The sequence below is a fragment of the Corvus moneduloides genome, chromosome 8 (genome assembly GCF_009650955.1).
Source record: "Corvus moneduloides isolate bCorMon1 chromosome 8, bCorMon1.pri, whole genome shotgun sequence".
Classification (NCBI taxonomy): Eukaryota; Metazoa; Chordata; class Aves; order Passeriformes; family Corvidae; genus Corvus; species Corvus moneduloides.
Window position 1 is genome coordinate 12,413,497 of NC_045483.1, and position 15,835 is coordinate 12,429,331.

General features: G+C 43.6%; 1 protein-coding gene across 4 annotated transcripts in view; it reads right to left on the minus strand.

Annotated features, from left to right (window-relative positions):
* Positions 1-15,835, minus strand: part of NEURL1 (neuralized E3 ubiquitin protein ligase 1) — a 142,660-nt gene that overhangs the window by 52,141 nt on the left and 74,684 nt on the right. For all 4 annotated transcript variants that reach the window (XM_032116742.1, XM_032116745.1, XM_032116743.1 and 1 more), the window contains exons 2-3: positions 6,262-6,503; positions 1,309-1,630 (exon numbers count right to left, since the gene is read on the minus strand). In XM_032116742.1, coding sequence (XP_031972633.1) covers positions 1,309-1,630; positions 6,262-6,503 — 564 coding nt within the window. The remainder of the gene's footprint in view (positions 1-1,308; positions 1,631-6,261; positions 6,504-15,835) is intronic.

Genomic DNA, 15,835 nt, shown 5'->3' on the forward strand with positions numbered 1-15,835 from the left:
AATACCACCACCTTGGCCTATGAACAGTTGCCTAGTGGCTCTGACTCAAGCTGATTCACAACAAAAGATAAATCTTTCTGCACCTAAAAAAAGAAAAAGCTGCTGAGAAATTCTTCAATTCCTCTGCCTTGTGCAATCTTGGGCCAGGAGTTTTTTCAACAAGGTCAGTCTCATTCCTTCATCTCCTGAACATACATCCCTCTTCCTTGCTGTGTTGGTTGCTATGGGTAGTCCTGCCACCATATTTTTTAATACAGCACGGAATGCAGAAAGGAGGCAGAACTGTCAGAAAAAGAAGTTTAATTTAAGTTTTTGATATATAGCATGAAGCTGTCACTTTAACAGAGATTAACAGGCTGGATGGCAGGAAAAAGCCAGGATCTCTCTCAGCCTCAGAGCATCTCATCTTCAGAAGGAACCTCAGCTCCTGAAGGTCAGCAGGTACCATCTAACCTTTTCCATGGTGAAAGGAAGACCCATGAATCTACCGTTACATGGAGAAGTGCTGCAATTTTCCTGCCAGTGACAATGCAAAGCCAACTCTAAGGCTGTGTGCTGACACTCCTGGCTCCCCAGCAACCTTGCTGCCCTTCAATCCTCGGAGAATCTTTTCAGTTCTTCTAAGATGTATAAACTCAAATAGCCCAAACCTTGACAGCCTGCACATCTGGGACTATGACTGAGTCCTCGTGAATGCCAAACTATCTTCATTTCACCTGAGGATGGCAGAAGACACAGGCACTCAGAACTCATCCTACAATCCCAACTGTATACCCAACCTTCAGGCTCCAGAAGACAAATAAAACTCCTCTGTGAAAGCAACATCCTGGAAAAACCAGCCACAGATTCTCTCAGGTAATTTGGAAGATAGCCATGTTTCAAATCTGTCCATTAAACCTGACAGAAAATCATAACAGTGCCATCCAGGAAGGATTTAACCACAGCACGTAAAACGCACTTCCCCGCTTTGGCACAGGGAAAGCAGAAGATGAGATAAAAACAAAGGTGTATGACACACTCCAGGCTATTCTCTGATAGAGCTACACCTCTGAGCAGAAATCCATTTACTTAGACATGGCTTCTAGTGCTATACTGTAGCAGCTGTTTCCCACCTCTCACCGATGTTATATTTACGTGCTGAGTTTCAAACACCCACTGATCCAGGCTGAGGTGCTGAGATGCTCTGGGGAGGAACGACAGCTGTTTCCCTGTACTTGTCCCAGCACAGCGAGAGGACAGGCAGTGTCAGCCTTGCCCTTCGTCAGGGATGGCTCAGCATCACCCTGGTGTTTGGACCCAGGCACTCACCTAAGAGCTGCACTCCACGGGTGAGCCCATAGACATCGATCAAGGCCCAGAGGGGCTCCGCCGTCCTCACGCCGCTGAAGAAGAGCATCGCAGCGGAGTCGTTCACCCGGTAGAAAACCCGTCCCTTCTTGTCCACCCAGAAGGCTATGATGTTTCCCTCGTTTGCGAACTCTTCTGGCAGAGCCTTGGCCCAAAAACCACTTTGGGAAACCAAGTCAGGGCACGCATACTTTGGCAGAGTGTCAGGGTTAATCCTCGATGGATCCTTGGAAGTAAAGCCAAGTCGAAGAGCCCCACTCCAGCAGCACTGCTTTTTAGTGATCTGCAAAGACAACAGCAGCAATAACAGTGTTGGGCACTTGAACATCAACTGACACACTTTATGCATTGAACACTGGTGGCCAGTGTGCAGACAGCGCTACCAGATCTAGGAAACATTTTACCCACCAAACACTGCTGTAGCTTCTTCAGTTGTACACAGCAATGCTGCTGCAAACTTAGGATACAATCCCCATATTTAAAACCAAATAAATCAAATTAAATCTATGTGGATAGGTGAAATGTAATTACAGCTGCATGATGATTCATTTCTATTTCTAGGGTAATTCCTTTTGGCCTAAGAATAATCCTCTCACAAAATGTGCCATAAATGGCCACAGGACCTTTTATCTCAGCACCTTCAGCAGCAGCATTCTTCCCACATGGTGCTCAGATGATGGGGTCTCTCATGACCTGAGGGAAAAGCAGACTCCAGAATCACAGTTACCACCACAGGGTTTTCTGGGCTTCCCAGGCAAGTAAAAGACAGTCTTTCCCGTGTGTAACTTGTCATATTGGATGGCATATTGAAATCACAGCCTTCCAGCAGAGAACTTGTGTGTGGGAAAGCACAATATAGAGTATTTAACTTTGTTAAATACACAATTGTGAGGCAATAATAGATGTTCTCTTATGATTGGGGAAAACCTACTTATTTCAGCTGTGAATGGTGTTTTGCAAAATATGTTGTGCATAACTACACCCCAACCTGTCAGTATGCAATTACTCAGTGTGTCTGGGGTCAGGAACATCTGCTATGGTTTTTGGAATGGTTCGTTTGTCATACCCATCCTTCTGCACCTGACAGACAGAAGGACAAAGGATCACAGATACTTCCAGAGTCATCAGCTTCTACTCACAAGAACTGAGCCCTGGCCAGTAGGGGATTTGTGGGGAGCAGGCAGCAGATCCTAAACACATGCAACATATTGAAAACACTATCCAGTTATAAGATCTCTTTTTTCCCCATGGAAGCAGGGAGTCTTCCAGAGTTAGTATAGTCCTCAGATGATGTCCTTGGTGAAGATTTTCCTCTTATTTTATTGTTTGAGTATGAACCTGCTGGGAATTGTTCCTCCCAAAGTGATTCAGCCTGTCAGGATCCAGACTATGAAATGAAAGACCTAAGGATGCTGGATACAACCTTATCCAGCCAAGAAAGTTCCTGCATGCCAGTTGACACGTAACTGCTGTATCTGTTCACACCCTGAACCTGCAGCAAACACGAGAGCACTTGAGATAGTCCTCTTCCATCAATGCCTTGGCAGCCTCAAGCAATTCCACTGTTGGCCGCAGGACAAGAGCAGAAACATGGACAGGTACCACCTACCAGATGTCACACAAAAGTCGCTGCCGTTCTGTAATTTCATACCCTGCCACAGCACTAATGGCTCGGATGAATGGCAGTGACAGAGACTGAACTGTCCAGGACTGCAGGACTTAGTTCTCAAAAGCCTGGCAGGAGCCCCTCGTGTCCCAGCTTGGAAGTATAGAATTTTCACCAAGGGATTCTACAAGACATTTTCTTTGGAATTCTGAATTCTCTGCTAATCACATTTGTAAATACTGTGTTTCTCTTTTACATATTCCTCTTCAAGGCAAATCTGGAACATGTGCCCTTGGGGTCACAATAATCTCACAACAAAGACATTGTTCAAAGCCTAGAGATTTCTGTTTTATAATTAAAGTAGCAGAGAAAATAACTCAGAGCTCAGAAAAAGTTATCAACAGACAATTTTCAGTTAAGGGAGTGCTGCTCTTTATCCCTACTCAGTCCATCCAGGTACCTAAACTGTTTACATGGAACACTTCAGCACTGACCTCAGTCCTAGGAACCATGGGAAGCTCCTGCTTACAGGGTGGGCACTGGGATGACACTAAAAAGGACTGAAGCAGATTTACTACTTTATATACCTGGCCAGGGTGGGATGGCATTGTGCATGTCCCCAGTAGAAGTGGGGTTAACAGGGTGTGCACGTGAAAAAACAGGGAAACATAATACACACACTCCAAGAAGAAGCCTGGGTTATTTTTTGCAGCAAATTTACTGCAAGCCCTAAAAGCTTTTGGGTCTAAGATAAATATGGCCTCATTGTCATTTGTACAATTCAGTCTCTTGCCAATACTTCACAGCAGTCACAGGCAGCATGAAGTAAATATTCATATGGTAATTAAGGCTGCACATGTTCCATGTATTAATCAGCACCTATAAACAGTTCTCAATACAGTCTGACCACAGGCAAACTAATATCCAAATTAAAATCAAGTATAAAGCCTGCCAAGAATCAGACATGGCTGGACAAAGGGTTCACAGTTTTGCTAAAAAAGGCAATGGTTAATGATGGACCAAATTCTCTTTTCAGCAGCCACTGCTAGCAGAAATGCTTGGGAGGTCCACTGGGTACCAGAAGGGGAGGAAAAGACAGAATCAACATCCAAACTGCTAAACCACTGCTGCTTTCACAGATTCAGGCTCCTGATCTTTATTGCCTTGTGCCATCTTTGAGAACTTCACTTCCTAGAAATGCCCTGAATTACCTGGAAGAAACCATACTGGAACATTTGTGTCTGATGCTGCTTGACAGCCATATTCCCATATTCCCAGAGCTGCAAAACAATCTCAGAATAAAACCTGAGATACAATAGCTAATAAACAGAAGGAAATCTCCTTACTTCTTTACTCCATTTTCCAGAGGGAGTTTAGACTTTATATGACCTGAATGACTGGGTTCATGGTTAGTCTGTGGCTGGTAAGAAGGTCTGAGATGTTGTTTTCCACAGCCATGAACAATAGCGAGGCAATTACAGGATGGACTTATCATACAAAAGCAAGGATGTTTTCACACTTCATCCCTCCCTAGAGCACAAGTTCTGCTAAAGCCTGTTGATTACTCCCATGAGACCTTCCCATTGGAGTCAGCAGGAGCTCTGCTCATAAATCTCTTGTGCAGATTTGCATGCATATTCTTCACACACGTTATACAAGCTAAAATCCCCAAATACACAGAGATAAACAAGTGTGAATTTCCAGAGATAGCTACCTTGTTTCAGAATGAGGAATAAATAACCCAGAACCTTTGCCTAAACCACTAAATCCACTCAAATCTTTGATGGTGTCTTCAAAAGTGAAATACTGCTTTCATCTCCTCCCAGACTATCTGTCACAGTTGCTTGTCCAAACTGCTGGCCAACATGGGAAAAAATCTCATTAGGCAATGTGAGAGATTCCTGCTGGGCTTCCAGCCTGGATAGAAGCACTAAGAGCTCCACAGGAAGCATAAGAAACCTGTAGTGGGGATTTTCTATCTCTGGGCCTGAGCCTGAAATCTCCATATATTTCCAAAAGGATGCATCTTCCTCATTCCTTGCTCCTTTGCTGGCTGTGAGCAAAGAGGCAGGGAAGGCTGATACACTGCTGTAGGACCCAGCACTCCTGGACCTCTAGCAACAGGCAACAGCAAGATCTTTCAAACTGGGTATCTACATGTTGACAAACCCTCTGGAAAACTCCTTCTGTGCAAATGACGGATTTGCAGTCAGATCATTCATGTGTGCCATGAACTAAAGTGGCCAAAGAAGATGACCTACTTTGTGCCAATGGAAGGCGTGAAATCAGCTATGAACAGAAAAACACAGCCCCACAAACTAGAGGGCATAAAGATGGGAAAGTATCTGTGAATGAAGTTTCAAGGGTCCCAAGCTCCTTAAGGTGCTGATAATCTGAAAAGTGTTTCAGTCCCTAAGGAGATAGAGGAGTTTCTTCATTAGAAAGCAGCTCCTGGTGTACATGAAGGCATGTTGTCTTAGAGGAGCTGGATTTCCCTTGCAGCACCAGGAGTATGAACTCCATCCTCCAGGCTACCATAGGCACAAAGGAAGTGAAATCAGCTTGTGCCAGTGAGAAAAATGTGATCCCTGCAATGTTCTATCCTCTGCCCTTAATGCTATCAAGTGACTGATTCAACAAAGCAGTCAGCAGACTGCCAGAAAGGTCCTTTTCTTAGACAGCAACTGTGACTGCGCCGACTTCTCCTTTCATCCTTTCCTCCAAACTCTTCTGGTTTTCCTGCCAAGCACATGAGCAAGAACCTTCGCTTCCAGGTCCTTTTTGACCTCTTACCGCCTGGCTTTCTCACCTCCATGAGACCAGCCCTCATTGTTGCCTTGCTTACAGGAACAAAAGTGCTTGTTGTGGAATGGAACACCTTCACTAACTCCTCATCCTCCCTCAGCCTGCCCAGTAAAGCTGCTTTGCAGGATAGGAGCAAAGCCTAGAGGACACATTTTCTAGAGAGATACTGAGGCTGCTGCCTTTCAGACTAATCAATACATCCCTTTCTTCCTGCTGTTTTCCAAGCGATCACAGCTTAATCTGTCGTACTTGTCTAACATCAATATAAGTATTTTTGGAATGTGGATTTCCCTTTTGTTCTCAGTTTCCAGAGCAGTCTGTAACTATGGCTCCAAGAACTACAGCGAGAAAAGCAGAAGTACCAACGAAGACTGCAGATCTTTAAGGCCAAGATCTGACTACTGTGCTTTTCAAGGAAGGGCTAAAGATCTGCTGGCAAGCACCAAAGCCTGGTACATTCCCAGCAGCTCCCATGGCAAAAAGGGAAAGTATAATTTACTCACCTTAAGCCTGACTTGTTCATAAATAACAATGGGTCTGTTGCTGAAGGTAATGGCATTGCAGAAGCTAGCCTGGCGCTTCACTGCCTTCTGTGTTGTGTCCATGATGATCTGGGATCCCTTCGTGTGAGGATGGAAAAGCAGAGGGCTGATGGACAGAGTTCCACATTGTGGGATGGGGAGACAGTGCTTCTGCTTGTGGTGGCATCGATGGGAGGAAGTTGAAAATGACCCACCAATGGAATCTGAAAGCAGAATGGGGAAAAAAGGGTTTCAAATCTGCTGTGAGTAATATGGAAATTTTCAATGCAAAAAAAAAAAAGCAGAGGTACTTCAGATAGAAAGTATAAATAAAAAAATAAAGTTAGCCAAATCCTTAAACTGTAAACCACTGAGGGGTTTTAGAGCATCAGCATCAGTTTTTAGAGCTTCAGCAATAAAAGATGCAAGGATACTGAAGACTCCTGTCTGGACAATCTGACAGTACAGAGCATGACATTGAGACTGCACCTCAGCACTGAAATCACAAGCCATCTTGAGGCCACAGACCAGGAGAGAACACAAGAATTGGTTCTAAAACTGGAGCAAAGCACTTGTGAAGTTGCTGTAACAAAGCTGTCACACCTAGGGAACAATCTTCCACTTCCAGAGGACTCCTACACAACTTGACCATTTCTCTCACACCTCCTTTGCAACAGCAACTCCATTGATCTTTGCCTCCATGTGACTCTGGGTGCCCTATCCACCCATGACATGTGCCAGCTCAGACACACACATTGCTAATTTATGCTCAAGCACCACTCAGCAGCAACCCACCTGGATCTCTCCACCAACTCCCATCCATTGTCCTCTCTCCTCCACTGATAAGAACCTCAGCTGAGATCCCACACATCAGGAAGGCATTGATCAGCACACTAAGATTACAGTGAGGAAAGGTAAGAGGGAGAAAGGCTGTGAAGGACAGAGGAGATTACATCTTTCTCCACTCAAGACTCTGCAGAAAGACTTGACGCAGGATCAGCACAGCCACGGTAGCAGCTTTGTTCCTGGATGAAGGGACAGGCACGTTTCTTTTCAAAGGGGAGCCTGCAGCAGTTCCAGCTCAAAACAACCACTCTACTGAGCACAAGTCATGCGCTTCCTTTTCCTTGTGTGCACATACACACTACACCATGCACATATGTTTGGGAGGAAATACTCCTAGATTTGGAAACAGAGTACCAACAGAATACACAACTATTCTGTGACAGACTCAAGGACGCTACAAAAGCAAATATGACCTTAAAAATGTGCCAGTTTGTGCTGTAGAGATGCATGACTAAACAGTACTCTTCAAACACACAAACTATAGAAACTAATTATCTGTATTCTTCACACACATTAATTGCTCGCTGCTATGTCATTCTATAGCTACTATAAAATGCTTACACCTCTAATATAACCCTTGGTTTTGCAATAAAAAGCCCAGACACTCTTCCTTCCAGCCTTTTAGGTAGTCTTAGCTTGTAGCTACACAAAGCTATAACAGCACATCATCAGGGTGAGTGTGATTAACTTTCAGCAGAACTCAAAATGCTTGCTTCTGATGAGAACATTATCATTCAACTTCAGCATCTGTCACTCTGGCCTTCTCTTCTCATCTCCTTGCTGGGTTTTTTTCCTCCCATTTTTAGCACCAGTGCTGTTCCTTCAGAACAAAGGTCAGGGAGGCTGTTACCTTTAAACACTTTCATTAATGCTTTATGGGAGAGATGAACCAAGTGGGAGTTTTTTGATGCTAAAAGTGATGTGGAATATTGTCAACTTCCTTCTCCTGTTTCTCACAGGTGGAGGAGGAGAAATAAGGTGCAGAGTACCGAGAAAATAGAGGTTAACCTGAGCAGGCAGGTCATGGAGAGAAACCTTTGGGGAGTACAGACTGCACAAAAGGGGAGTTTTACAGGAGAAGGTCAGGGTGCAGAAGCTCACATGAGCCTGGCCTTTTCCCTTTGCAAAGGTCACTGCTGACCTGGGGTGGTGCACCCTGGCTTTCCCCACAGACCAGACTGCGTGGTCAGAAGACAATACAAGCTGCAGCAGGCCCATAGACAGAATCTTCTCAGGGTACTGCCTAAAACCTGTTTAATTAGAGACTGTCTCATGCCCCAAAGAACAGGAGGTTGAATCCCTTCCAGTATCACTAGATTTTTGCAAACTAGGTGTGTTCTCTACTATCACCCCTTTGAAACTGCTATCTTGTGACAAAAGCCAGAAGAGCAAGATCATTCCTGTCTGAAAACAGCCTCTGTGTTGAAGGGCTGCAAACCCAGAGGTGCACCATGGAACCCTGAGCAGCTTTCCAGCTTTCATGTTGGAGGTCACAGAGAGCAGCAGCTGCTCGCTCCTCAGGTTTGATTTCATTTCTCCATTCATGCCTGGTTATAGATGCTGTTTGAACTGTTTCACCCAACACTGGGTTTGAACCCTGAATACAACCTCCCCATAATATCATAAGCCCTGCCAAGAATGTAACAGAAGTGGTAAAGTACCACTTGCTCCCCCGAGCCACAAGGCCATGGACCGGATCTTCTGAAACCTTTAAGTGAGCCAAGGTGAAGGAGATGGTAACATGAACCACATCATTACACAGCTGAACCTCTCTGCCTTCTGTGTCCCACTCTTAAGTGTATCCTTTTTGGAGCCCTTTGGTAAAGCAGAGTATTTCCCCAAAGGTGGCACACTCATCCTTCCCTGTGCATTATCTTCCCTGTGCCTGATCTCCTGGATCTCAATGCCTGAACAACATCCTGTATACAACACACCACACACAAGGCAACACTGGGAGTTCTCAGCTTAGAAACTTGCAGCTCAAATCCTCTTAGGGGTTTTCACCAGAAGTGTTCATGCTCTGCAAACATTAGGCATAATCTTAAAGGCTTGGGATTTCTTAAATGCTGCAAGAAATGTCTGGGTTCATTTTTTTAAAAATACATTTTTGCCAGTTGAAAATATCTCGATAGGCACTTATGAGAATACTGTAAAAAATCATTTCAGATTGAAAACTGACTGCAAGGTGTTTAAGATAAATTTCTTACAGCATGTCAAATAAGTATCATTCAGAATTGAAAGAAACAGAAAAGACTTTAAAACAGAGCCCTAAGACTGACATGCAGTAGCAAATGGAAATGACATATCCTTGTCTGCCTGGGGAGAAGGAGAGGTCTGGGATGGGGACAGAGGTAACTGTGCTGCAGACAAGTGACAGTGAAATGAGTGTGCAGGGCAAACACCACACGATGAACGGAGAAGAGTGTTTCAGAATTATTACATTATCAAAAGAGGCTGACAGACAGTGCTTTATCTGGCAGGTGGCCTTACTGGATAAGCACTTAAAGGGAAGGATTTTGAGAAGGAAGAAAAGGAAACCATGTGTGAGTGTGGGGACAGGGACACCCACACAGTGCAGCAGAAAAGACCTGCCCCTGAAGGAGTATCCACACAGCCTTTCCAAAGCTGGGTAGTTAGTAGCAGCACCGGGGGAAAAAAAATCAGCTGAGGTGAATGCTTGTAGTCCTTACCATTTCTTGAGCTAGACCCACACTTTTGAAAATTATCAGTGAAATACAGCATAACTAGTTACAATGATCCTTTATATTTGTTAATAAAAAGCTCAGAAGGAGAAAACATAATGAAATTGTTGTGCTAGGCTTTGCAAAAGGATTCTTAAAAGCACAATCTGAGATACAGTTTACTAAAAATAAACATTAGCTTAACACCAGTGGAAACTTGAAAGGGGTTGCAAACCTTGTTTTCTCACATACAGCCCGACCCAGGGCATGTGCACAGAAGAAAGAGAACCATAAATTAATGCAAATCTTCACTGCCTTTAAAAACATGTTTGCTGTTCCTGAGGGAGTAAGTAATAATGTATCTCCAGTCTTTATCCAACTCTCCCTGGGTCTGTAGGATGACAATGACCCTGTCAGATAGATTGCTGTCACCACAGTCAAGTAGAGACTCATCTTTGCAAGATGACCAAGAAGCCAAAGCAAAGCTTTGCTCCTCCACAGCAACAGACTATAGCTTTGCAAGCGTTGGGGCATTCAATGATAGAAATGCAAAAGGTTAATTCTAGGATGTCAAATCCAAATTAAGGAGCATCTTGGGTTAAACTTTAGTGAATTAGGGAAATATCTACAAGGTGGATCTCAGCCAGCTGCTCAGATCTAGCGCTCTCATCCAAGACTCCAAAAGAAGTCAAAGCCAAAACATAACTTATTTTCATCTGTGCTATTTTCGCGGTGACAAGATGTATCAAGCGAGTAGGTTCATGCATAGCGTAAGATTTTCCATTTAAATTGCAAACTGCAAGACAAGAGGCAGGTGCAGACAAACCACATGTATATGAAGAGAGATAATACCAGTCCTTTTTTTTTTTTAATTAACCTGACATGCAAAGTTGTCTAAGTTGTCCTTACAGTAAGAGATATGAAAGACAACAAGAGTGGTTTTACGACATTTGTGAGAAGCCTCCCCCCACTCAGCATAAAACTTGGGCAACAGAAGCTGGAGTTGTTTGCAGGATGATCTGCAATGGATCCATCTTTCAAACCTGACTGACAAGTGGTGGGAAGGGAGTGGTTAATTTGTGAGGATCCCTCAAAGTGAAGAAGTTGATTTTTCATTTCATAAAGAAAAATTAAATTAGTGAAAGAGATGCAAAAAGTGACAATAAGGACAAAGGGCGGGGAAATAGGTGCAACAGGTGAAATTTGTAATAAATACAAGCATGGCAAGACTTCATTTGTCAGTGACAGAAGAGATGACTTCAAAGCTTTCAGAACAGAAAGGGGAAAGGCTCTGGCCGGAAGATGGGATAGATGCAAGTGGGATCTACAAGACTCATGATACCAGTGTATTTGAGGGCATTTAGGAGGGGCTGAGAGAGAGACTGGCACTTGCTCTCTCTGCTCAGCTGGGATGTGCATTTGCCCTCTAACACTTGCAGTGCTGTGGCTGAGGAACAGACACACATCCTGTCCAACAAACAGAGACAACAACCTCTGCAGGAGTGCCAGGCAGTGACCTGGGAGTGGGGCTTTTTTAGCAACACAGATGAACACCTCAACTTAGGAGTCCCTGGTTACAACTTGGATATGAGGCTTTACAAAAGCTTGCTCAAAGACAATGCTAAGGTTCTGAGCATCAGTAAGAGTCAGGCATGTGGCAACTTTTATAAAGCTTAAAAAAAGTAGATAAAAAAGATGAGGAGTGACAGGAGAATAAGAGCTCTGCTTCAGTTATAATAAGCCTGAGTTGTTTGTAATATTTTATTTTTTAAAAAAGGAAAATATTCACAGCAAAAGTTTAGGCTGGTCAAAGTAGATTTAAGTACTACAGATGAGAAGTGAATCTGTTAATTGACTATAGGAAGGATAAGGCTGAACTAATGTTTATTGCTGAAATTACACAGAGAGATGGGAAGATGCCTCTGTGCAGAGCCTAGAGAAGGCTCTGCTAGATGAGGGAAGGAAGGTGAGGAAGACCCTCAAAATGCAGGAGAGGCAGAAGGAGAGGACAGCAGGGCAGGACTGAGCTGGGGAGGCAAACCCCCACGCATACCATCTCCAGGAGGAACAATCCAGCTGACGGCTCTGCAAGCACTTAAAAAATACCAAGGGTGATCAGGCCCTTTTTTTTGTTGAAGAATAGATGATCCCAGGAAGAAAGGTGTGAATATAGTTCTATATGCACATAAGGCTGTTGAGAAGAAATCTCTTCTCCTTATAAACAAATTTTAAAATTTCCTATCTTCAGTTACAGTGCTGTGTAATCATTAACCATCTCCTGGCCCCTAATTAGGCACTGTTTACTCAATGTCTGTCAGTCATTCCCAAAAATTCAGTTACTGTCGTGACACACCACAGAGACCCTGGTACCGCTCCACTTCCCATGGGTGCAGCCCACCCGTTCCAGGTCCCTCCTTGCCCTCTCCCCAGGCAAATCCCCCCGAGCCCCTGCAGACCATAAGCCCACTAAGCCCATAAGAACAGCAGAGCATAAGTAAGCAGCCATATGCTCCCGTCTGCCAGGTAAGGAGAGAGGGGGTGAGCAGCCCCCCGGAAGACCCTGGGCGGGAGGAATTGCCTCAGGAGCTGCGTTCCCGGGCTCCAGACAGATCCTTGGGAAGGAGACTGACATCCCTGCATCAGCAGCAGCCACGCCTCCCTACAGCAGCTTCCAGAGGCTCCTCTGATCCACAGGCAGGAACAACTTGCATGTGCCATGTAATTACGTTTTTGACAGCAGGGAGGCACTTCTGACCTTATTCTCTTTGCATCTTGGTGATATTGCATCTTTATTGTTCTTTCTATGGCTTACTTAGGCTAACTTATTATGGTAGGTTGATGTTGTGAGTAGGAAATGAGAAGATCAAAGTAAAAAAGGGTGCTCTGGAAGCATCTAAGATCTCTTTCTTGATTTAGAGTATTTTTGCACTGCTGTAATCAGGTCGGCTCTGTCAGCAGTCTAATGAGAAATGTAATAATATGTTTTCTAACAAAAGAAAGCAAGTTAAGTCTAGTTTGGTTTACAGTTTAGGGATGTTTCAAAAATTCTGTTTATCCTTCTCTTACAAATGTGCAGCTTGGTAATCTTCTCCTTTTCTAATATCTCATGCTTCAGGAGGAAGTGAAACAGCTTGCCCAGGGTGATGGCTGATCTGCCTGTGCTGCAGATGGTGGGACATAAGGAAGAAAAAAACCCAGAACTTTCCATGCTCTGTCCTGTTGATAATCCTTATCTTCTCAAAGATAAGCTAATACACTGTTGGCCATAAGATTAAAGTTATGTTTGCGTTTCTGACTCACTGCATTATCAAACCCGCTTCTTGTCGTAGCTCCTTTTCCAGAAACTGCCCAGTTGGGATAAGCCATTGAGCTCTCCCACCTACTGTAACTCCAGTTACTCATTTTCTTAGTACAGATCAGAACTATGCACAGAACATGTTACACTTCTGTTAACATTACAGAACTCCTCCTAATTTATAATCACATAAACTAAACCCAAGTAGTCACTGCAGACATTCAGCTTAGAGTTGTGCTGCTGAGATTAGGGCCAGCAGCCCTTCATCCCTCTCTGCACAGGTCCCAGGGCACAGTACAAATACAAACCTTGCAGTCACTTTGAACCAAAGCCTCACAGTCACAAGTCGGGTGTTCCCACCGTGGTGCTGCCTGCACTGCTGCTTTTCCCCTTCCCCTCCTGCAACACTGGGCACAGCCGTGATGAAGAGTGAAGCTGCTGCCCCAGAGGCAGCCCTGTCTCACTGCACAGCCACAGTTAGCAGAGCAGCCACTCTCAGAGAGTTCACGACAGTTCATACTGCAAAAAAAAAAGTAGCGACATAAAAGCAGAGCCCAACTGCAAATATTTTACGGCGGCGTAGTATTTCCATGCACTACAAATCAATGTAAAAGATGTTTTCTTCAAGGGGCCTCATATAGGCTGTGTTTTTAAAATGCATTCCCTCTGCTAAATATAAATCAGTAAGAGTTTTTGTTCTTCCAAAAGATTAGCTAGCCTCAGTATTTTGGGATCTAATTCTGGAATACTTGTTGAGGTGCCAGCATTCTCTTCCAATTTAAATACAGTTTAATGGAAAGTCTATCCTGGGCACATTTTCCATCTCCAGTGTAATAGCTTGAAAGTTTGAATATTAAGAGTTCACCAGAAACAGAGGTAACCTATAAAGGTTAAACTTCATTTATTTGTCAGGATGAGAAAGAATGTGGGAGCAATGGAGAGCAGGAGAAAGCAAATGTAAGAGCAGCAGAGACAAGCAAATGGATCTGTAGAACCAAAATCCAAGAGATGGTAGAAACAGTGCAGCCTATTGACAAAGCCATGCAAAGGAAATGCAAATTAGAAAAGTTGTGGTTCTGAACTCAAGCACTTGAATTTGCTTGGAGTTATATCTGTGTAAAATCAAAGATGTGCCCCTAGACTCAAGATGCTGAATTAGGCCCACATCAGGCTACTCCCACTGCATACTCACAGTATAATAGGATGCTTTTCTTTGCACTCTATCACCAGTGGAAAGAGACAAGGTATTTTGTGGAGCATATCTGAATTATGCTCCTTATCTGGATGATCAGCTGGAGGATGCTCCCATATCCTGAGTGTCTTGTTCAGCACAGCTCCCTAATCAGAGACCACCTCTAATCAAGAAAGACATGCACTGGGATGAATGGTAGAAAAGTGGAAGAACATCTCCTCTTACCCAGCTGGAGAGCGTAGATTGTGTTCAGAACCACATATCATGAAGTTTTATGCTGTAACACCATTTCTAAAGACTCTCAGGAGTCTGTTTTTCTTCTATCATATATGACAATTACACTTGGAGTGTGCTTTTTTCTTCTAATATAAAACATCCATTTAGAATCACTTCAAGATACTGTAAAGTTGGGTCATTTTGTGTGTAGTCTTGTTTAAAAACACAGTGCTCAAGCCATGCTTGTTTCACACCCTTCCTCCTGAAAGTCTCCTGCTGTTTTTCCTTGCAGGGTCTCTTGAGATCATGACTGCCAGGAGCAGCTCCTTACCCCATCCATATTTAAACTTAATGAGCACTTGTTAGGTACAGCGATCTTCAGCCAAAATTTTTCTGGTGTTGATGTGCCAATGTCCCTAAACTCAGGTCACTGCTCTTTCCTTCTGCTGCCCAGTATGTCTTTTCTATGTCCTTTTTTTTTGTCTATTTTCATTTTTTTCTGATCAACTGAAAACTCCCTTTTTCAGCATCCGAAAATTGCACTGTTCTCTTTGCTGTTAGTCGGAACAGTCTCCAAACTATTTCCATCTGCATCAGTTACCCAAATATCAAAGATTTCCATTCAATATAAAGTCCAAAAGCAGTCCTAAAGGGAAGTTCTTTAAATATATATCTATTCAGGGTCACCTGGCTGCTGTTTATGCTGGGGGGTTTTGTAGGGTTTATGTTCTTGTGAAATGGAATACGAAAGTGCTTACAAAGGAAAAATGACCTGAAACTCTAGTCTTGCTCTACACTGACTAGACCCAAAAGACATCGATTCCACTGGCTTTATTTCCTGTCTGGCAGCAAATAAATCCTTAAAGTAAGGGGTTATTTGAGCTAGCAACTTATCAGGCAGGTCAAAATTTACTATTACTTTTACTATTTGGCCATGTTTAACATCCTCTTAAATGTTTCAGGATTATAGGAGCCACGTATTTTTTTTAAATTCCTCCTTTCCACTCTCTCTTCCTCTGTCCATTTCTCCTTGAGGAAAACTCACAGAACATACAACCTTCCTCTCTGCTTTCTTCGCCATCCCTTCCTCCTTCTTCTTCCTCCTCCTCCTCCCTTGTCACAGGTATTAAAGTTTCTCAGCCACTTCTCTCTTTCAAGTCTTCCCCTTTCTTCACTGGCCTGACTTTATCCAGCACATTTCTCTCTCACTTAGGTCTACTCCTTAATTTTTTTTTTTTTAATCTCTTGCACTGTCCTGGTTTGTCCTCCTCATGCTTCATACCTTCTCATTTAAAAAAACCCCAAACAACTCCCCGTCTCCTGAAG